This window comes from Neopsephotus bourkii, unplaced genomic scaffold (genome assembly GCF_033783945.1).
Source record: "Neopsephotus bourkii isolate Nb327-2 ecotype Australia unplaced genomic scaffold, CSIRO-AGI_Nbou_v1 NB_196, whole genome shotgun sequence".
NCBI lineage: Eukaryota > Metazoa > Chordata > Aves > Psittaciformes > Psittacidae > Neopsephotus > Neopsephotus bourkii.
The window spans coordinates 13,933,004-13,956,098 of NW_026900709.1; the positions used below are offsets into that span (position 1 = coordinate 13,933,004).

At 37.9% G+C, this 23,095-nt stretch overlaps 1 protein-coding gene across 5 annotated transcripts in view; it reads left to right on the forward strand.

Moving 5' to 3' along the window:
• The window catches only part of STK39 (serine/threonine kinase 39), a 99,071-nt gene that overhangs the window by 10,915 nt on the left and 65,061 nt on the right, over window positions 1–23,095 (forward strand). For 4 of the 5 annotated variants that reach the window (XR_009723906.1, XR_009723903.1, XM_061343285.1 and 1 more), the window contains exons 2-7: window positions 9,019–9,131; window positions 14,153–14,261; window positions 15,513–15,654; window positions 17,756–17,811; window positions 22,606–22,715; window positions 22,827–22,928. Coding sequence is in view for 3 of the 5 variants with exons in the window: in XM_061343285.1 (XP_061199269.1) it covers window positions 9,019–9,131; window positions 14,153–14,261; window positions 15,513–15,654; window positions 17,756–17,811; window positions 22,606–22,715; window positions 22,827–22,928 (632 nt within the window). In the remaining 2 variants the exon portion in view is untranslated. Of the gene's footprint in view, window positions 1–7,919; window positions 8,136–9,018; window positions 9,132–14,152; window positions 14,262–15,512; window positions 15,655–17,755; window positions 17,812–22,605; window positions 22,716–22,826; window positions 22,929–23,095 lie in introns of those variants that run through there. The other variant, XM_061343308.1, reaches the window with a different exon arrangement.

Genomic DNA, 23,095 nt, shown 5'->3' on the forward strand with positions numbered 1-23,095 from the left:
AGTGCTGGGTTAACTTTTTTCTTCCTTAATACTAAAAGGGTAATTTATTCTTATTTCTTCGCACCATCCCTGATAAATCTTTGTTGTGTAGACAGCTGTATTTCAAAATAGCTGTTTCTTCAAGGTATGTTGTTCAGAGTATGTTACTCTAGGGCTTTTCTTTGTGTTGTTCTGAAAACTCCCAACTGAATGAAGCTTGGACGGGCAGGTAACAAGGAGATGGGAAACAACAGACACCTCAGCTGTTCTAGTTTGTGTCTCAGCTTGGACAAACAGCCTGTGCAGGGAATCTGTCATAATAGAGATTTTCCTCAGCTTTGTATGTCAGGTGTGAGCCTGCAAAACTTCAGCAAGTCTGTGGCCGCAGGGGTGATTAAAGGACTGGAATGTACTTCATTTGAGGCTGAGAGCTGGGACTGTGCAGTCTGGAGAAAAGAAGACTCAGGGAGATCATACCAATATGTGTAACTATGTGACTGAGGGGAATGAAGAAGAGGGAGTCAGACTTCTCTTATTGGTGCCCAGGGACAGGACAAGAGGCAGCAGACACAAATTAAATCTGATGAATCTCAGTCTTAAGACAAGAAGACTTTAACTCTGAGGGTGCTCAAACACTCCAGCAGGTTGCCTGGAGAGGTTCTGGGGTCTCTATCTGTGGAGATAGTCAAAACCTGGCTGGGCAACCTGCTTTAGCTGACCCTGTTTGTAACTGGGCGACTGGAGTAAATGAGCTCTAGTGAACACTTTCAGTCTAAGTGTTTCTGTGATTCCATGGCTTGAAACAGTTTTTGGTGGTATCTTTGTGTGAAACAGCAGAAAAATACTTGATTGAAGCTTTGCTCTGTCAAAGGGCATCTTAAATTTAGGAAACAAGTCTGACAAAAGTGTCCCTGCTAACAGAAAGGCAGATATGGAGAATATGTGCAGATAACAGATTGGTTCAGCACTGGATTTCATTAGTATCTTAGTTGTGTTTAGGTCTACAAGTTTCTGGGGAAATGGAAGCAGATAAGGGGAGTGAATCAGTTAATGCTGAGGCCTCTACGCTGCAGTCTGAACTGGTCTGAACCATTACATTTTTCAGAGATTATGGCACATTTCTGCTGGGGCAGAACTTCCAGTTCAGGTTCCTCCAAAGGAGGTTTGTTTTGCACACACAAGAGCCGCTCTGCAAAGCAAACAGAAGCTTTGTGAGGAAGATCAAGGAGAGGGTATTCACTTCAGAACTTCCCTGTTTGCTCTAAAACAAAATGCAACGGAATAGAACTAAGTGCCTGTTAGTGTTCTTTTTTGATTTCCCTCTAATTTCAAATACTTTGTCGGTTATTCCTCTTGTTTTTTCTTCTCTCTGGAAATTTTTTAATTTCTCTTGTGTTTCATAAAAGTACAAAGTACACTTTGCCCTTAAGAACTGATTCCTGGTATGTGTATTTCTAAATTACGTTATTGATCCTTTTAAAGTATTACCATTAAAATTTTCATGTGAAACTCTTGTGTGGACTATTCATGCTAGGATAAAACTCTAGACCTTTGAAACAACGAATTTGGATGCAAAACTTTGAAGGGAAGAATGATGTCAGATTTCCCTTTGTCTTCTGGATAAGCTTCTTTGGTTTGAGAGTTGCTACCTGATGTTCTTTTGTTGTGCAGCTGACTGAATGATAAGGAAGTTTATTTTAGCAGCTTTTCAAATGAATGTAGGAAACAAATAAAAGCTACTTTTTGTGGTGCATGTGTCTGAGTGAAGTGTTCATGCTTCTCCAGATCAGTGAAGGAAAAAAGAAACGCCTCTGCTGGAATGCTTTCTGGAGGACTAATCAAGTAGAGGAGGATCTCCTGAAATTCTTGTAGAAACCCTATCTTCTACAGAAGCCCTGGGGATATTTTATTTTTTTATTTTTTATTTTTTTAACTTTTTTTTTGCAAATAGATTGTTTGAAGGCCATGATTTTATTTTGTTTTTTTTTTTTTTCAAGAAAGAAAGAAAGATGTTTAAGAAGCACATTGGCATAATGTGGGAAAAGACATTTTTTCATTAATCTTGTAAGAACAAATTCTCCCCAAATGTGAGTAAAATTCACCTAATTTGCTAAGACCCTGTAAAGCCAGAAATTGTTAAGACCTCTTAACATGTACTTCAAAGTTTTTTTTTTCTTTTTTTTATTTTATTTATTTTTCTGCTATGTAGCACTGTATGAATGCTGAGAACAAGATTGAATTAAAAAGGTGAGACCTGTTAGGTCCTTGATGTAGTTTTTGACCTAACCACAGCATATCAAGACAGCAAGAAACTGTCTCAGTTTTATACAGATGTTCTTTCATACGGCTTTTGGTTCTGTGAATTGGATTGCAAGGTTTTGGTACAACTGTAACTCAAGAAAGCAAAAGCCCGAATAAAGAAGTTTACTTTATTACCTGAAAATCTGACCTACATTGTGAGGATGAACAGGTAATGGTTGGGGAAATGCAGAATGAATAGGGATCTGTTGCATTCATTCACATCAAGTACAGTACATCCACATTTCTCCTTATCGTATGAGGGCCCCGGTGTGATTGTACAAGAGGAGCTGACTCCTGCCTGCAGCGTGCCAGCTGGGTGGCTGTGCAGCACAGCTCTGCTGCCAACTGTGCTGTAAGAGCAGCAGCGGCGTAGGTGAAAAAGTCTGCTGCAGGTTGTTTGGCTGCTATATGTTCTGTTTCTCCTTCCCTAACAAACTTGCAGTGTGAGTGAAGTTGGGTTCTTTGTCATTTTGCAGGAAGCCAGTGCAGATCTGATTATAAAACTAATGCTAACTGTAGACGGGCTTGGGTACCTCAGAGATTTTATTTTCCCTCCTCTGTCTTTTGAGTAGTGTAGCAGTTAGTAATACCTTGTACTTATGTGTCATTACTACATATGGCTCAGTTCATTGTTTTGGTCTTCTCAGGAGTTCTCTCAGAGAACCTTTATAGATGATCTGCACTCTTGTCCGCACATTCGTTTACATAATCTAACGTAATGACAACGTAACAGATATCTTCCCTTTTTTCTTCTAGATGCTGGGCTCAAAGGGATTTATTTAGTTAGTTCTTTTTCATCATGCCCAAAGAAAATTATTCCTTTAAATCTCTTTAAATAATGGACTCTTATGTGTAATGGTACTTGCTCATTGTGCAATGGCACACATATCTTCTAGACTATAGGTTTGGTGAGTCCACAAGTTATCTTTATATACTGATACGAAAGTAGAGGCATTTTAGGTGTTCATTAGGTGAGCAAAGATAGACAACCTCTTTGATATCTGACCTGATGTGTGCCATTTATTGGTGGCATTGAATTCCCAGTTCCAATTCCACAACCTTTGTAAGTTATAGTAAAATTAATGTTGAAACAGTATTTTACCCTTATGCATAATGCCTTGCTTCATTTTTTAACAATGGCAGCTCATAATGGAAGGTAACATGGTTGAGAGGAGAGATTGTTTCAGGTATAAAACTTGACTTTTCACTGCTAAGCTTAGTTCCATACTCTTCAGTTCATTAATCTCTTAAACTGCAGTACTTTATATTACTTCACAATCACAGCCTTGGAGAAATGATAATGAAGGGGTAAGTGAACTAGGTATATAAAGTGATAAGCTATGCCAAGCAGACGTGAAAACTGTGGGACTTGTGAGGAAGACAGTCCTGCAAACTGGAGCAGAGATACTTGGTTTGGTGTCACCTTTGATCTGAAATATGTGATATGCTCAGTCACAGAGAATGCTACTTGCTTTGTAAAATAGTGCCAGTTATGCTAAGCACTTTACAAGGGATTGGGAGCAGAGGGTACCAATCTCACCAGTCTTATCCTGGTACCTCCACAAGGCAAATTCCAGTTCTGATGACTGCAAATTCTGAAATAGTGTTGATTGTGGATTATTTTTTTTGTTATATAAACATTTTTTTACTTTATAAATAACACTTCTAATGAAGACATTTGAGATGTGGAGCAGAGCAAAAGGAATTTAATCTTGGGTAGTGTTTATAATACAGGGTTTGCCAAGACAGTCTAATTTGAGTTGCTATAGTTCCCTTTCAACTTCTTTATTTAGACAACTCATCTATTTTGAATGACAAGTCAGGGAGAAGATAACACCTGTTGAAAGTGGACTGCTTTTGTTTAGGTTTTCCTTAACTGCTGTAGTGCTGACATTTTCTTGGTGTGGATTATTAATAAATGTGAAGATGCTTTCACACCAGATGTTGAAATGTACCAGGCTCTCTGTGAGCTTCTCGGCTAGTGTGTAAGAAGAGTCAATGCCATGGAGTATTTAGTTAAAAGATAATTTTGGTGGTGACACATACAGACAGGCATTAAACTGCTTGGGTGTTTGGTATCACTTCAATTTCCTTTGCAACACATCGCCTTTCTTTCAATGTCAAGTACCAAGGTGTGTTTTGGAGTATATGCAGCTTCCTATCCAAAGACAGTCAAAAAGTGAAACACTGTGTTTGCTGCCTGTTTCTGATGCACTCCTAGAAGTTGATCCTCAATTTCATTAGCACCTTATCTTGTCCTAAAGACTTGAATTACTTTGTAGGTGCCTTCTTAAGAAAAGGGCAGGAATGTGGTTTTGTTACTTGCCTTATCTTTTGTGATTGATAGGGCTAAAAGCTTTTGAGTGTTGAAATGCTGGGCTGTCAGATAGGTTGCTAACTGTGTCTCCTGCTATGTTATCACTTTAAAGACTAATTATGATAGCACAGGGGGATAAAACCAGCTTCTGCACTAAATATAGTATATTGGATTGGAAAACTGGCAAGGGAGCTGCGATACTGACTGTCTTACTACTCTAGGTTCAAAGGCATAATAATTTTGATACGGACATTTAGGCTACATCTCTAAGACTTCAGTGGGATCACTGAAGTATTTGTAGACTTTTATCATCTTTGGAGATTTTTTTTCTGGACTATTTATACAGTGTGCTTTTGAAAAGTAGTGTGGGATAAGATAGACCTCGGAGGCTGTGTAAGCAATTCTCCCACAAAGAGGTATATGGAACAGTTGAATAACCCAGTGATTCTGTAGCCATAATGGTGATGTTTTTGAATGTCCAACTGCAGAAAAATATTATTTTTATAGCTCCATGAAGAATTAGTGAGATTAATTGTTGAATGATGAAAATGCAGAAGTAGCAGTTCTATGCCTGGGCAGATTTCGTAGGACACTTAGTGTATTTTAGGTTTATTATGTCCTAAGCCTAATGGCTAGGATACGCAATCTAATATCCAAGTTAGTTACAATGGGAGAGATTTGATCCAGCATGAATTAAGAAGACAAAGTGAGCAGAAATCATTAGTGCATTATATTTGATTATTGTAAAATTCTTAAAAACACAAGCATTCATGTCATGTGAAGATAGAGAAATCATGAGTTCATTTTCTGTGAAGAAGTTAAGTTTCAGAAGGGTTTAGAGTTTAGTATAAAGAAGGACATGTGCATATACAATGTGCAAGTCCAGCCATCTCACCTCAAGGTCTGTCTTTTTGAGACTTGACTAGTGGAGGGTAGATCAAATTAAAATGTTAATGTCAGTTGTTGATCACACTTGTTCCAGGATCCTTCTTTTTTGCTAGCTGAAAACAGGTTCTTCCTCTTTTTTTAAAAGAAAAAGAAAAAGAGAAAGAAAAATTACCTTTATGTCAGATACAGAACATCATGAAGGAACTTATTCAGATAAACTTAAATCCTAGTTTGTGTCTGAGGTTTTTATATGAAAACGATTTCTAGGTTAAAACTTCAGAAGTGAAGTGCAGCCATATGTCATAGCTCTTGAAAAGATTTCTATTGAATGAACCCAAATAATGAAGAGCAATTCTAATGGCTTTGCTGTGCTAGGGCAGCATGGTAGAGGGAGCACATGGTTCATGGAATGAAGGAACAGGTTGGCTGAAGGGCATGATTACACTAGAGAGAAGGATGCAGCAAAATTGTTAGTGCAAGATGAAACTTTGACTTGTTGCCTGTTGTGAAATGGGAGTAGTAAGCATGTTGATAGGGACTGAAATTGCATTATTTCACTATTAACTTTTGAAATTGGCAAAGAGAGCTTCTCTGTAGCAGGGAACCCTCTGCTGTGAGGGTTTTGGAAGACTAGTGAGACGCAGCATACCTGAAGAAGTCATGCCTTCTGTCAAGGAATGGTTGACTGTAATCTCTTTATAATAATTTTCTGTGACCCTATTTTTTTATGCTGAATAGTTGTCTGTGACACTTTTGCTTCACTGTACGGTAGTGCATTAATTGTGTAGTCTGTTATTTCTTGACTGAAATGCTTATCTGGGTTGTTCTGTTTATAACAATTACTCCCCTGGCACACTTCACGCTTCTCTTTGTTTAGTAGGCTAAAGAAGAGCATCTCTTTACTGACACAAAAGGACTTTTCTGATCAGATGGAAGAGCTGCAGATTTTCCTCATCTTTATTCCCTGTTGTTCATCTTGAAAGCCAGAGCAGGAGAGCGGAATTACCTTTCAAGAGGAAGGATGCATATATCCGCCATTGCCTGGTTCCTACTTCAGTACTTGAAACTGCTTTTCCAGACAGGTTTTATATGTATGTCCCACTGAGAATGCAGGCTGTGCAGATTGCATTTATTATCAAAACACTGTATTGTGTAGGTTATTCAAGAGGAAGGAGAAAGAAGAAACCAAGTAGCTTGGCTTTCTTCTAAACATAGAAAGCTTTTTGCTTTGTCAGAGCACCATATTCTTGTGGTGAAGAATATCCCATTGCAAGTTGTCTCTGAGGAGAAAACAGGGAAATGCACTTGAAAGGCTTTTTTATATCCATAAACTTCAAACTCTAGTTTATGGTCTAAAATCTTGCATCTTGTCCTCTTTCAGTATGGAAAAGAGGAACAGATCTTCAACTTGTGGATAAAGATAGCTCAGAATTAAGTTTTCAGTCAAGAGTTTTTAAACCGTAGTAAGCACATAGTCTTTGGTTTGGGGTCTCAGAATTTAGGCAAGTGATACAGTGGGATGGGGTCAGGTGTGTCACAGGCCTTTTTTGTTTTGTAATCTGATTTTTCCAAAATGTTTCGAAGTGTTGCTTGCTGTCATTTAACTTGAGGAAGCAGGCATGATTCCATCCTGTCATGGGCTGAATAATTTTTCTGTGTGCTTTTCCTGTTTGTCCTTTATGTGGCCTTTGTATCTGAGTCTGTTTTGAAAGTGAAGATCTGGTTGTTTCCTACAAGTAGTTAAAACTACTGGCATAGATGAAAAAGATACATGAAGAAAAATCTTGGTTTTTGTTCCCGTATCCTTAAGAGCTAAAAATTTGGTTACTTCCCTCGCCCTAACTTACAGTTGTGTAGTCAAAGTAACAAGAGGTTTTGTGTCTCAATGTCTACTGTATGAGAAGTTCATTAAAGTGATGTAGATGGGTCTGTCTTGAGTCGAATAGTGCTGACTTAGTGATTCCTTCCTTGGGATGTCCTGTTTAATTTTTGAAGTATCTCTTAATTCTTTTATTACTTACATTATTGGAATTTTTAAAGGCTTTGTTCTGTCAGCAGGCAGAACAGGATGTGTCAATATTTGTCTGTGACCGCATCCTGCAGAAACAGGACTAGTTAGTCCTGTTGAGACTTTTTTAAAGATGAGCTCAGAATTTTGTAATGAAATTGATACACTTCGTTAAAAAGCTTTGCGATTTGGGTGAAAATGTTAAGTGAACTAATACATGAAAGTAGCTAAGCAAATGGCAATTAAAACATGGACAACAACTTCTAGTCATGAGGTATTGTCGGTGCTGTTTTCAGATGTGCAGAGTGAAAAGCTCTCAATTGTTTGTAAGTCATCTGGTAACTGAATCCACATTTGTAGTGCTTGACAACAAAAGACTTTTTGTTCACCATTTGTATTCATCTAGGACATGCCCATTACTGAGCATAAATAGAACATAGTGCACGAGCAGGCCAATATAACATGTTGCTCAATTCATGACTTACAAGAAGTCCATAATTTGTATTAAAATAATTAGAACTGCATACAGGTGAGAAGCTCCTCCTTGGGGGAATTTAGATTTCTGCGTGAATTAACACGAAGCAGTTACTTTGAGGAAGCACACACTGCAGTATTTGAAGTGGCAGCAAGTGTGTAACCCAGGTAAATCTCTCTGAATATTGCTTACAATAATTTCATTAATTTAGTGAGGCAATACTGACTGAGGCAAAGCCAGTGGGTGCTTGATAAAAAAAGCAACCTGAGCTGTTACTCCTGCTGTTTGCAAATAAAGCATACTAAAGAATATTATTCTAATGCTTTTCCCCAATTTTATTAAATTCCACTAAGTTTCGTTACCAGTGTAGTTGTCTGACCATATGTGATTTGCATGTCAAGTAAGCATGACTGACTTTCTCTGCTGGGGCCACTCAGCACGGTGCATCTTCGTCTTGTTGATGTGATACTTGTGCCTCCTGCACTCTTTACAAGAATCAGCATGCTTTTTGTAGGATGTTACCCTAATCATGATGAACAAGCAGGAACACAGGTGAAACTGTAGAAGAATTGGCATATACAATTTTATTGATATTTTTCTGTTCATTACATAGACGGAACAAAAACCTGGTTAAAACCTGGTTAATCCTTGGTTAAAACAGGGACTGACTTGAAGACATAATGTTTTATGTAGTCTTAGATGTGCAAGTCATGTTCTTGATTAAGACAGATGTGTCCAAAACTAAAAGTGTAATGGTTTCCAAACTATGAAATGCATTGAGTGGTGATTTAATAAATAAGCACATCATTTTAAGTTGTCAACTTGGGAACGCTTTTTTTGGAGTATGGAACAGAAACTTTCTGGTTTTTCTTATCCATTTGAGAAGTGTGCATGTTGCTTTACCAAGTGGAAAGGTGTGCATGTGGGGAAAGCACTGAAAAAGGATGAAGAACAGATTTTAAGTTCTTTGTCAGTGTAGGGTTCTTACATTGGTCACTCATTTAAACTTATGTTGTATTAAGAACATGTTCCTTTTCTGCCCTTTTTCAGGTAGTGGTGCTACAGCAGTTGTCCAGGCAGCACTATGCAAACCCAGGCAAGAACGTGTAGCAATAAAGAGGATCAACCTAGAAAAATGCCAGACCAGTATGGATGAATTACTTGTAAGTAAAGCAGAGGGGAACATATTGCATGGAGACTATCTTCTGTTTTGATTTTGTTGTTTTGTTTTGTTTTTTTTTTCTTGGTTCAAGAGTGAGGGTAGAATTTTATTCAGTCTAATAGTGGGAAAAGGGTTTGAAAATAATCAAAAAGAATTATGCCCTTCCCCTAAAAATATATTCTGCTAACATACATTTTCTAATGCCACAAACCCAAGAAGTTTGACATTGGATTTTAGGTTAACTAACTGTTAAGAACCATGGGAAGAACCTTGCACGTTGCCTTCTGGTGACTCGCTTTCAAGAGTTCATTCTCTGGTTGTGTGTCTTTTAATACCAAGGAAAGATACATTTTGCTTTGATTAAACACTAATTAAAAATATAAGGGTAAAATTTGGTAGGCCTCCTTAAAATGTCTAAAGCACCAAAACATGTCAAAAACTAGTTGTTGGATCATTTTGTAATGATAACTGTTGAGGGGAGAAGTAGGAATGGCTACATTGCCATCTACACAAGGAAACTCTTGTTAAAGCTAATAATATGCATTATTCCGATAGGCAGTAACAAGCCATTTGAGGAATGCTGTTTGTTTGGGTCACTGATCAGAGAAGGAAGAGACCTATAAGAGGCTCTTTGTAAAAGGGACTGCAAGAGTTTTTTGTCTGCACTGGTTACGGCAATCCAAAGTCACAAAGAACTGTTAAAGAGCAAAACCTGTTGCTTTCTAATACTTCTACTCAGGTGCTTATAAAATTAATGCTTATTTATATATAGGCAGCATAAAAAGAGTTGAAGGACAAAACCATTCTAAAAGTGAGAACACTTTCTTCTGTTCCACAGGTTTTACTACTGCCTAGAGACTGTGGGCTTTTTCTAATGCAGAAATTCCTGCCTCTGAAGGAAATGATCTCCTCAGCAGGGAATTGCCAGTGCAAAAGATATCTTGAATTTGATACAGAGGGTATGGTCCGTCCAGTTTCTTCAGATAAAATGGCTTTTTTACAGTGGAGGACCCAAAATGCCTTTCCCCTTGTGATTGATGGCATTTGCTTTCAGTTTATGTAGCAGCTTGTATGAGATCTTGTTGTGTTGTTTGAGGATTGTGGTAGTGGAAACTACCTCTGAGGTGGTGAGGCTCAACTCACAGAATTTATCTTTTGAGTTTGTCAAGTACAAGCTCAAAAGATAAATTCTGATCTGTGTTTAGAAAGAGATGGTGAGATGCTGTGTATTATGTATTAACATTTACAGACCATAAAGAACATTTCTATACAACCAGAAATATAAATATGGTCAAAATTTGGTCTTGTTAGAATTTGAACCAATAATGAGAATTAACAATTACTGGATTACAACAAATAAAACCAGACAAAACTGCTGAATATCTGCAGAGAAACTCAGGTGGTCTGGAGAAATTACTGCAGTTAGTTACCAGCTTGTACAAAGTTACCTTAGCAAGTGCATGAGAATTTTTACTGCTGACATGTCTCTGCTGTCTTCCAAATGAGTCAATAGGTCTTGGATTTTTGGTCCCATACTACTTTCCTTTGGTACAAAGACAACTGTCCATATCATCTTTTCTATTTCTTTTAACGTAAGTCAGTTTCTGTTTTTTCTGTGTTCAGATTTTGTTGTTTCTTTTATTTGTTGATTTGTTTTTATCTGAGTTCCTGGTTAGGAGGGTTTAAATAAAAAAAAGGGCTATGTATGATTCATTTTTATATGCACACATGTGTATGCCTACACACACATAATTAAGTCTTTTTCTGTGAGGGGAAGCACACTTGCTCTGACTCAGTTCTAATAGATTTTCAAAGTAGTTTAAAATTAGAAAATTAGGAAAAGAGCATCATTGACCTTCAAAACTTGTTACAACTGTACTGACATTTTTATTTCAGTTGATTATACTTGGAATGCTCGTCTGTTTTGGGGTTTTTAACACTCTTTTCTGCTTGGTTTTCTATCACTAATTTTTCTGACCAAACAGTTTCCATTGGCACAGGGATGTTCTAAAACTGGCTGCCCTCTGATCATGCTGTTCTGTAAACCCCTGCTGCTGAGTGCTTACGGATGGTGTGCAAAGGCACCCTTCACAAATTCTGAGCTGTGTGGCCTTCAGAGAAGTGGAAAATGCAGTGAGCCTGGTGCCCACCTAAGCAGGCTTAGGTTTTGGGCCAGTGTCAGTTAAAATAGAAAGGCAGTGTGGGAGGGAGTTTAAATAATACTAATGTAACACAAACTGCCAAACTCCTGAAATTTGATGCTCTGTTTCCTGCAATGTCCTGTGTTCTCACTACATGTAAATGTAATTTAACCTCGTGAGCCAAGAAATGAGTTCCTGTTCTTAGTACTGTGCTGACAGGACATCTTCTCCCATCCCCTTACCTCCTGTTCTTTTTTAAAAACAACCAAAAAAACCCCGTAACACTACAAGCCAAAGAATATTCTCATAGAATGGCTTCTTTGATTGAATAGATTTTCTAAATTGTTTGCATTTCTGGTCTGGATAGCCCTTCAAAGCAGGCTATCTGGAGATGCCCCTTGGAGGTTAAACCAAACCCCTCAAACAGCCGTACCCCAGGAGTCCGTGGGGACGGCCCTGGGGAAGCACTCATAGAGCGGTGGCACCTGCCTGGTGCCTGGGAGCTGGACTCAGTCCTGTGAGCCCCGAAAGGAGCTGTCTGCAAGTTGTTTATTAACTGTGTTACCCACCTGCCCTTAGGCTAACACACATTTTTGTGCAGCTGCTTAGTGAAACTGGATCAGGATTAACCTGGCCAAAAAGAAGTTACCTTTTAACCTGGACATGTTTCCTGATGCGGTGCACAGACACTTGTGCTAGCACAAGGGAGGGAGAAGCAGAGGGATGAGGGATACATTTTTAAATTTAAAATTATCACTGCTCTTATGGCTTTGGTGCCATCCAATGTCTAAAGTGATGTGAATGTGAAGAAGGCTTTGAGGCGTGCTCCTGGATGACCTGCTGCAAGCGTTTTCTCTGGCAGAGTATTTTATATGAATGCTTTTCTCTCTCACAAGTGCATAGCATGGGCCTCAGCCAAGTAACTGAAGTCTGTGGAGGCATACCCTTCTGTGTGCGATAGGGGCTCTCCAGAACTGCAAGTCTGAAATTAATACTTTCCTGACTGAAGTTTAATCCCTTATCTCTCATGGAGTGCTTTCTGTTTGTTTATTTTTGCTTTACAAAGACTTTCTTTAAAAAAAGTCACCAAAGCTGAGACAAAAAGTGCCTTTGGCTGTCGTTACTGTGAAAGATCAGTTTTTGCCAATGAGTTGTTTCAGGCACACAAAATATTCAAAGCACTGTTCAGTTAAAGATAGGGAAGCTTCCCATAGTAAATTAGTTACATTTCTGCAGTATTAATGTGTGGAAAAAAACCTAAATTAGGTGTATTTTTGCTCAGTAGTGGCAGATACACGTTTTGAGCCATTGCTGTATTACCAGCATAAGAAAACAATAAAACAATATAAGAAATGAAATAGTAACAAGAGTGGAAGAGTTACAGTTAATATTTAGTATGGGTAGCTGAATTAAGAGCCTGAGGCAGTAATTTGACTTGTGTTTAAACTGACATGTCTTCTGGGAAAGGGAAGTGTGGCCCATGCTATCTATCTTCTGTTTTCCACCTACTGTCTCCTGGCAGGGGGAGAGCTATTTTGCAAGTTGCTCAGTTATTCAGGTTCTATCCAGGCATTCATCCTTCTCTGGTTCAGGACTCAGAAGCTGTACAGGGAGGAGGACTTTTGGCAGCAAGACTAGCTGAAATGTGCGTCAAATTACAACCTGACTCAATAGTCACCAACAGGCATCACAAGATTAAATCACAGTCTTTAACACATATAATTAAGCTCTTATTAGAAAGTGGCTGCAAAAAAAAGAAGTCTTTGAAATGGTTGCTGAATTGAGGTTGCAAGCTGAAAATTGCATCTGTAGCAGCTTTAAGAGGGACTACTGTAGTGCCTGCATTGTGCCAGTGATGCTGAGTCAGCATATATGTAACCTGGGTCCACCTGAAAAAAGTTGCTTTTCAGGGATGGAGAGGAGGTGGAAATGGTTAGTTTTTAGCTGGGTTGGCTCCCTAACTGGCTCACCCTCCAGCAACATGCCCTCTAGCACCATGTGATGGATCAGGGCTTTGTGACCAGAGGTGGAGAGGGAGAGACATAGGGCTGTGGGAGCTTGATTTGGTGTGAAGCCAAACCCTCTGGTACAGACAAGGCCTAAATGCTCCTACGTAAAGGTTAGGCAGCATAATGAGAGCTGCTGGAAAGGTGTTACAGAACAATTATGTGAAAGAGTGAATAGAAAAAGGACTCTGCTTGAAATAACAGATACAAGGCAGTCATTCTTGATGTGTACAGCTGTGGCGTGTCATAGATGGTGTTACTTGGTAGTGCCACGTTGTGCATCTGTTGGTGACTCTGCTCTTTAGTCAATTGTTTCCTCTGACTTTTAGTCTGTAACATTGATTTTCCTCTTGCACTTCTGTTTGATTGCGTGGCTCTGGTGACCACGTGTCCATCCCACAGTAGCTGAGCCAGTGGTGCTGTGTTCTTTGTCCAACACTTCCTTCCTCCTTTTCCACCTGCTCCCATTCTACTCTTTTCATAACCCTTTTGAACAGGAAAGTTGCAGTACGTTTTGTTCTTCCCTTGCGCTTTGTTGTCCAGCTGTATCTGTACCTTCAGCTCTTGGAGACCGCTCATTCTTCATTGCTCACTCTGAATTTGGGACTTTTAACAGTAATTTCTTTGCTGTATTCAGGAGAAAATTGGTGTACTTATGCCTGTATCTCCTGGCCAAACCTCCCTTGTGTTCTTTGCAATAATGTTTCGTCCTGCATGCAGATCTATAGGTAAATTGAAATGTTTTGCCAAGTTGATGCATATTTTATGCATACTTCAATTCTGTTGTAGTACTTCACTTTGGAAATTAAACTTTCTCTCTATACAAGCAGAACTGATAGCTGGCTGTGTTATGTTGGGCTTTGTATTTCTTACAGAAAGAAATTCAAGCAATGAGTCAATGCAATCACCCCAATGTGGTGACCTATTACACATCTTTTGTGGTGAAGGATGAACTTTGGTTGGTTATGAAGCTGTTAAGTGGGGGTAAGTTACTGGTATTGCTTGCTGCAAGTAAATTGGATGATTTCTAATGTACCTTCTTTGGGTTAATTGATTCTAAAGTAAGAGTGGGGAGGGAGACTCCATGGAATGAAGCTCAAGACATAGCAGGAATATGCAGATTTTGAAAGTTTATATATGTATATTGATAATGCAGACTAACAATTGCTAAGATAAATTCTGCTGATCTAATACTGTATTTTTTTATTCTGTTTCAATATAATAAAACTCTATTAAGGCTTTGTAGGGAAAATGGATGAGAATTAAGTCATTTCTGTCAGTGTGGCATTTTTTTGTGTTTCTCTAGAATCTACTCTGTTTCTGTAGAAGTGCATATATTTCTCATTTCTTCAGTGTTTTTCAGTCTTTATTCAAGTAAGATTCTTCCTAGGACAAGCATTACACGTGTTGCATCCTATTTATTGCTCAAACTAACCGAATACTCATTACAGTTTTTGTGATGATGATTGGTGTAAAAATCTTATTTGTTCCTTGAAGAGGAAAAAGGGACTGAACTGAATGTGCTTCCAGCTTAGAAAAGCAGGGTTCCAGCATAAGATGTGGTGGTCTTGTTTGTTACATGATGTTCTTCAAGATTAGTCTTGAGGGCAGCAGACTACTGCACCATCATGTTATAAAGCAAGGATGGGATGTCCTCATAAAAGAACATTTCTTACATAACATTTGATTTAATTGTTCAGTTCAATCAAAAGCAAGTGTAGACCCTAAGAGAAAACAGTGATTCAGGAGAGGAACTTACTGTGAGCTGTTGAAAAATGCTTGGATAAAAAGAAAATGTTGCTGTTAGATTCCTTGAGATTTCTAATAACTGAAGTTCAGTCTCAAATTGGGTGCCACTGGGAACGTTGTCATCATTTGTTTGCAGAGAATACCTCCTTCCAGTCTTGCATGTCTTCATTGTGGACACATAAACCATAATCTAAGCAGGAAAATAAACCAAAACCTTTGCTGTTAAATATGGGATACTCCAGAATTTTTAATAAATGCTCTGTTAGAAAGCTGTTAGCAGATCTTTCTAATGGATCATTGAGTGTCACAGTATTCTTCACAAAAATGGTGCTTTCTTGTTTGAAGGTAGCGGTGTGCTTTGTTCCGAGAGCTTACGTGGAAAGACTTAAATTGCAGTAGCATGAAAAGAACAAAGAAATATAAGTTACTCAAGAATTTGATTGATAATTTTGTATATATGCTTTTTCTTCTGGATCTTCAATGTAGGTTCAATGCTTGATATAATAAAGTATATTGTGAACCGAGGTGAGCACAAAAATGGTGTCCTTGAAGAACCCATAATAGCAACAATTCTTAAGGAAGTTTTGGAGGGCTTAGACTATCTACACAGGAATGGGCAAATTCACAGGTAGGATCATATACACAATGAAAAGCATTTTCAAAGTTGTGCGTATTGTTTATTAATACTGGTCAGCTGCAGTTGCTTGGCTAAACAAATTGTACAGTCCCTTTCACATACTGTAAATGCCATCAGTAATTACCGAATAATAATGCTCAGGCAGATGCTGTAATCTTTACTGCAGGTTGTCACTAATGCTCAGTACTTGCCTGGTCTTTACTCTGTCTCTCTTATAATTAGGATAGGTCTGTGCTATACTAAGTATGCCAGGACTGTGGTCTGTGTTCTTGTGTCTGCTGGTACTCCAGATAATCTGATCTGAATCTAGTTTGTGTGATATGGTCTGTGACTTGGTTATTGTAAGCCTGTAACCTTGGGCACACAGGCACTGCTATATAATGTGAAATTTATTTTTTCCTGGTAATCAGTAATGTCTGTTACAGCTCTACAGACCCCTATGACCGCACATGAAGCTGGTATTAATACTATGGAACTGCATCTTGGTGTATATCATCTAGTGATTGTTCTCTTCTATATGTTCTGTCTCCACTGACTTCCTCAGTGTAAATTGTGCAGATCCCCTAGGATGATTTATCCATATCTGCTGTAGCAAACCACAGATTGCTTCCAGTGTTTAGATGTTGCAAGGGCTGTACTCTGACCTCCCTAATTAATTTTACTGAGGTGAATTTGCCTTTAAAGGAAGGTTTCTACAACAGGCTTTCTGTCTGTTTCAAACACTAGCCTTTTATAAGTGAATCTTTTAAACAAAAACTCGATTTGCTGAAGAACTCTGAGAATGGAGGTAGTGCGGATGTAGCAGGGTAATTGTTCTTTATGTGTACATCTTATGCCTCATCTTATAAATGAACTGCCTCTGATATAAATCAAGAACTATTTCCTCCCTTTGCAGAGAGAAAATTGAGATAAATGGAGAAATAAAGAACAATTATCTTGAGTTCTGGTCTGGAATGCCAAAGATCTGCCTCAAACCTTAATTCGTAACCTTCTGTTACACTGATGTTGCAAAAGGAACATTTGTTAGCTTTTAAGGATACATCTATTTCTACACCTGAGATTTCTCCTTTTTTATAACATGTGATTTGTAAGTGGTGCAGTACCATAGAAGTCCTGTTCAAGACAACAGAGTGTGCTTTTCTTGTTTCATGTATGTTGTGGTATTTCAGGGAACGCTATCCAAATGGTATTTGCCAGTTGGAGATGTTTCCAAAATTGTTCAGGGATTTTGTTCTGTTATTTCAATGCATTCTTGTTATGCGTAAGGAAACAGGTTATGTTACCTTTCAGGAGGAATGTGTTAATAATTTTAGTGAACATTGGAAAGATTAGTTTGCTCAGATTCTTACCATTTATGGTACATTCTGCATGAAAGATTTATCCTGTGCATTAAGAATGGGAGGCATATTTCTGTAAAAAAACCCTAAACCAAAACCCAACAGCAACAAAAATGAAAACCAACAAAAAAAATCAAACACCCAGAAAGTTTTTTTCTTAACATTATGTGTCAATGATGTGTTAAATTGGATATAGTGAGTGTTAAGCACATGCTGCATTTTTGACATTTTCAGTGTCAGATAACCTATGACAAAATATGGTTGCTATTCGTGAGCTTTTCATAATTTTATTGAGTAGAAATCTACAGCATATTTACCTTCCTTGAAAATGGGTATCTTCTCTGAAGAAGTCAAAGAGGAGAACTTTTTCCAGCTTTTCATTAGTGGTGCAGTGGGATGTGAGAGCATTAATTCTTGCTTTAAAGCTCTGAAAGTTCTCAGTTTCTGAGATTATATTTAAAAAAGGTGGTAAAACAGACTTTGGACCTCAGTATTTCTGTTCTCAAAATCCATCCCTGGATCCTTCTTGTTTTATGCCAAAGATGAATTTGGGTCTTTTATAAAGAGAGAGTTTATGAGAGTTTGAGTTCTGCACTCTGTTTTATTGTAAATCAAATATGTTTTTATACTTTAGTCTCTGTTTCTGTCTTTTATATTTTAAAATGCTGTTTGGTGAAACTAGAATGCAATATTTATTTATCTATGAAAATGTGCATGTAGCTACTTTCATACTAACCTCTGTTTGTACATTCTAGAGATTTGAAGGCTGGAAACATTCTTCTGGGTGAAGATGGCTCTGTACAAATAGCAGGTAATGGTGGTGGTAGAATAATGACTAAATAAAAGGAAATTGCAGCTGGATTAGGGGCAAAAGGTATAAATTTTTCTGTTGGCTTTTAATATTCCTTCTGGAGTTGCTTTACCTGCAAGTTACCCAGTTTCAGATTTCAGGATTCTTGATTAATGATACATGATTTAGAAATTATACAATATTTTTCTGTGTTCCATCAAACATACTGGTAAAATTGTAGTGTCCTCTTGATGTTTCTTTTTGAATCACTTGTGTATGACGGCTATAGCTTGTCACTGAGATGCATGAAATATATTTCACTGCAAATTATTTTTGTCATTTCTAGCATTTGTCTTGTAATGGTATTGGTTTGATACAGTTTAGCATCTTAAGTGTCCTCTGAATGTACTGATATCCTTCTTGAGTGGTAGTCTGTAAGTATCAAATTATTTGGTCTTTGTAAGAGCTTAAGTATTGAGCAAGACCCCATATCTCATCTCTCAAGTTAGTATTGGATATCTGGAAAATAGAGTGAGCAAATGGTGATACTTACCCTGTCTCCCAGCATACTCTCAGGCCTTTTACAGTTCATAGCTTATGACCCAGCAATGAGAGCTTTGTTTAGTAGCCCTCAGTAATAAAAATGGCTGTAGCCAAAAGTTCTTTTCTTATATGAACAATGCTTTCAAAGTACTGCGTAAACATATATTTTAAAGGCTATAGTATGACAGTGTCATAAAACTATGGGACTGGATGGGCAGAGATTGGCTGGCAGGTAAACCATCGGAGCAGTTTTGAGTCTTCCGTTTTGAATTCAAGACTTTTTAAGTAGGTGCTCAATTTTAAAGACTTGAGTTCTAATGATACTTAATGTTTGTTTATTCACTTGATTTTACCCCACAGTTGTCTTCACTTTGCATAGCACTCTGGACAACTGCTGAGATTCTACGTCTCCGTTCAACTATTATTTTGATCTTCTCATATTGTAAAGCAGTAGATATCTAAACAGCCAACTTAGTTAAAAATAATAACTGAAAAGTTGAAAGATAAAATCTCCTGCGTCATCTGAAACAAGGCTGTTGACTTTAGATCATTACTTTCACACATAAGCAAATCTACTCTTCCAGTAGTCTGATAACATTCAAACAACAGCTTCATTTATCCTTTTCTAGTTCAATTCCAGGGCTTGGCTTCTTGACCTTTTCCTCCTTTCTGCTGTGGGCATCTTAATGAGTAAAACTTTAATTGTGCTTCTAGGGCATTCCAGTCTATGTGGCACTGAGGAAGTTCAGTGGCTGGATAGATATGTGGGATGTCTCTTTCTGTCATGTATTATTTCAATACCAGGTTGTTTCTGATGTTCAGGTGAAAAGTGCAGCAGTGTCAAAACTTAGTTTCTTTGTTGGGCTGGGCTGCTCTCTTTGGGACAGCTGAACGTTGCAGATTAACTGATAGCCAATTTTGAATGTCAGAGAGACTAAAATTCATCCTTTTGACATCTTTTTGCCATGACAAGGTAAAACCTCCTTTCGTCTTAGGGGAATGAATATCTCATAATTTTACTTCTTTTTATTCATTCCAAGAACTTCCATTGTTTTGACTGCTTTTTCTCCTGTACCCCAAGGTTCTGTAATGAAAAGATGTATCCACAGCACACACTGCTAATATATATGTGGTGTAATATTTGAGGACAGAGTTGTCCATTAGGATTTCTGGGTTCTGAGGGACTGTGTCTCACAAATGAAGCTCACCCCAGTGTTTCTTTGACAAAAGACATTGTGTAGATATAGAAGGGCATAGATTCTTCAAAGAATTGGGGTAGCTCTACAGAGACCTCCCATTATGGACCTTGCAGGTTCTGCACAGAGAATCTGCTCAGTCTTTGGTGGGAAAGAGGAAAATACACATTTTTGTGTAGACTGGGGAGGTTGTTTTTCTGAAAGTATGATGTTCTGGTGTACAGAGCAGGAAACTTCTGAAGTTTTCACAAATACAATATTCAACAGTCACTGCTGCTCCTCAGCTCCAACATTCTACTTAAAACTTTTTGTTTTAAGTTTGTAAGATCTGGTGTTGGGCAAACAAGGTGATTGGTACCTCATCATGGTTTCTGTATTCTAAGGTCAAAGTACGCAAGAAACCATTGAAGGAGCAGATATGTAAGGAGCATATAGCAAAGAGCAGTCATACACAGCGATTAGTGGAATGTGTAGAATGTATGGGATGTATAATGCATTTAGTCCATACAAGAAATGACAGTTTCAGTAAAACCTGTCAGAAAAGGAATGCATGTTTTTAGGAATCTTGGCAGAAGATCCTTCTTTTTGGTTGTGTGCATAAGTGGCTGTGTGAACTCACCCATTGCACCAGTGGTTCTCAGGGTGTTAATTCCTGTGGTAATCCATACCCACAGAAATGTTTGGGAAAAGATCTGTTGAAAAATATGCAGAGCCTCTGTCTCAGATACTCGAACCAGATGGAGGAGAAAGATTTATCAGGGACAGCTGTGGCAGCCCAAGCTTTCCTTGGCCAGCTGCCTTCTCATAGGGACTGTGTTCTTTATTTCCCAATCTTAACCATAACCCTACACATGGCCTTGGCTGAGCTTTAGTCTGAAGTCTACCACCATTGCCAAGGTGAGAAAGTTAGGATGAAATTATTTTTGCAGCCTGTGCCTTTCTGCAGCAACTACTTTGCGGCTTCCCTGCCATGGAAACAGTGGCTTTATCTTTCTTCCAGGCCTGATCCCTAGAGGTTGGTTATGGCTGAGGTTTGGCCAAGAGCCCGAGCCCTGACTGAGGTGAAAAAGCTGTTGTGTTCAAAATGTTTTTGCAGCCTGTATCTTCCCTTAGTGGTCTCTTTGCAGCCCAGCTCCCTTGGAGGCCCTAGGCTTCGTCTCTCTCCCAACCCAATGCCTAACACTAACTCTGGATTGTTGGCTTTGGCTGAGGCTTGGCCAAGTGCCCAACCCTTGTTGAGGTGAAGAAGATATTAGGGAATAAATAATTCGTAAGCTATGCTTATTTAGGCAGCTCTATTTAATTTCAGAATGCTTTACTAATACAGTTAAATCAGGGCTCTTCATTAAATTTGTTTTTCCTTTGGTATTAGATATGACTTTTAGTGCATAACACTGTTGAATTGTTCAGCTCTTTCCTTGTAATAAATTTCCCTTTCTTTATGTAACTTGTTCTCAGTAATAATTTGTCTGCTATGTGATAGGAAGCTTTCCACTGTAGGTCACGTCTTTTCTTAAATAACCAGTATTTGTGAAAGCTATGCCTGGGAAGGGAAATTAAAGTCTTGTTTTTACTGAGCAGCTATCAAAGTGTTCTTTCTGTCTATAAACATGCAACTGTGTTTGACTAGTATTACAGTGAAATGTTCACTTGACTCAAATAAATACTCAACTTTCTCAGGTGTTACAATGCTTCATTTTGAAGGTCATGCAAAAAGAAAATTTAGTTAGTTTTTGTCTTTTGTTTTTGTTTTCATGTCCTCCCTCACCCATTTATGTTTATGTTTTGTTGTCCTTTTCAAAATCAGTGTTATCTTAATAGGGAAGAACAGCAGTAGGGGAGCAAAGCTTAAGTCAGGATTTTAGCTGGGTGTCTCAGTTCCTGAAAGGACCTGTAAAAGATCTACTTTATTGTTTTATTTCTGCCTATTCAGCTTTTCCTTACATAGAATAGCTCCTATTCTGAGAGCTGTCACTAATACCAGTGTTGATTTTTAGGGCATTAAAAACTGAAGCAGGTGTTTCTGGGGCTGTTCACGCTTTTCAGAAATATGTATAAAACCCGTCTATTCTGTAACTTACAGGCTCTTGGGAGAAAAAATAGGGGTTTTTATTCATCAGGAAAGCTGCAGGGAAAATTGAAGAATGTTGCTTGAAGCTTGCTTCTTGGCTACTGTTTCTTTGTGTTTTAATGATGTAGAAGAGGTACAGAATTTAAGTCTGTGATGCTTAACAGAAAGCAATAAAATTACATTTTCTGTAGTTACTATTTGTTTGGGTTTTTTTTGCTTCTTTTTGTTTGTGGTTTTTTTTTTCAATTCACAACAAAAATAGGAAAACAATAATTGAAGTAAATCTGTAGGAAACTACTTGATTTCAGTGTGACTGAAATACTCTTGATATAGCTCTAGTCAAAGTGACAGTATTTCTCCATACATTGGTAATACGCTCTTCTTTCTTCCATTCTCCTCCTGTCTCTCATACAGCTGTTCATGACATAGTAACAGGTTAACAGAACACTTCTTTTTTATATATATATATATATATATATATATATATATATTTTGGAATTTGGAAAAAACTGTGTCATCATCTAATATTAAATGCACGTTGTTGATCACTTTGCTGGTTATTTTTTATTTGTTAAACCTCCATGAGTATTAAAATTATATATAGTATTCCATCTTGTTTAAAGTGCTTTCAAATTTGGTAGCTATACTGAAGTAGCTCCTTATTTTTGAAGAAAAGCAGATGCAAACCATTCAAAACTTGGCTCAGAGTGCACATTCAAAAACCTTAGGTGACAAATGTACTGGAGCCCTTTGTAATCTTATTCAGCAAGGCTCATACTAGGAGGTTAAACTTGAGGACATCCTAGTGTAGATCTTCCAGACAAAACTGTACCGTTCCTTCCATAGCATTTCAACAATAGTGTGTCATGAAACAAAGGTAAGCTGTGCAATGGAGAGTTCCTATTAGTAGGCTTTTATGAACTGACTTAATTTCTAAAGTGTAAAATTTTTGCTTTGTTGCTTGCAGTCTAACAGATTTTGACTTCTTTTCCCCCCCCTTCCCAGATTTTGGTGTTAGTGCATTTTTAGCAACAGGAGGTGATGTTACTCGTAACAAAGTAAGGAAAACATTTGTTGGTACTCCATGTTGGATGGCCCCTGAAGTAATGGAGCAGGTATTCCTAATTTTAAACAAACCAAAACCCCAAAACCCCAAAACTTTAACTCTTTAATTTCTGGAACTTGAGATATCACTAACCTGTTTTTCTTTTCTGGTTCTATTCCAGGTGCGAGGTTATGACTTCAAGGCTGATATGTGGAGTTTTGGGATAACAGCCATTGAGTTAGCAACAGGAGCAGCACCTTATCACAAATACCCTCCTATGAAAGTAACAGTCACTTTGTATTCTTAATGCTGTTAGCTGTATTAATTTTGCTAGATAGTTATTACTGCTTCATTTCCAATAGCAACTCCAGATGTCTATAAATATATGTATTCTGTGTAATATTATTCTCCTTTAATTTCCACATGCTTGGATTTGATTTTGTTTACAAC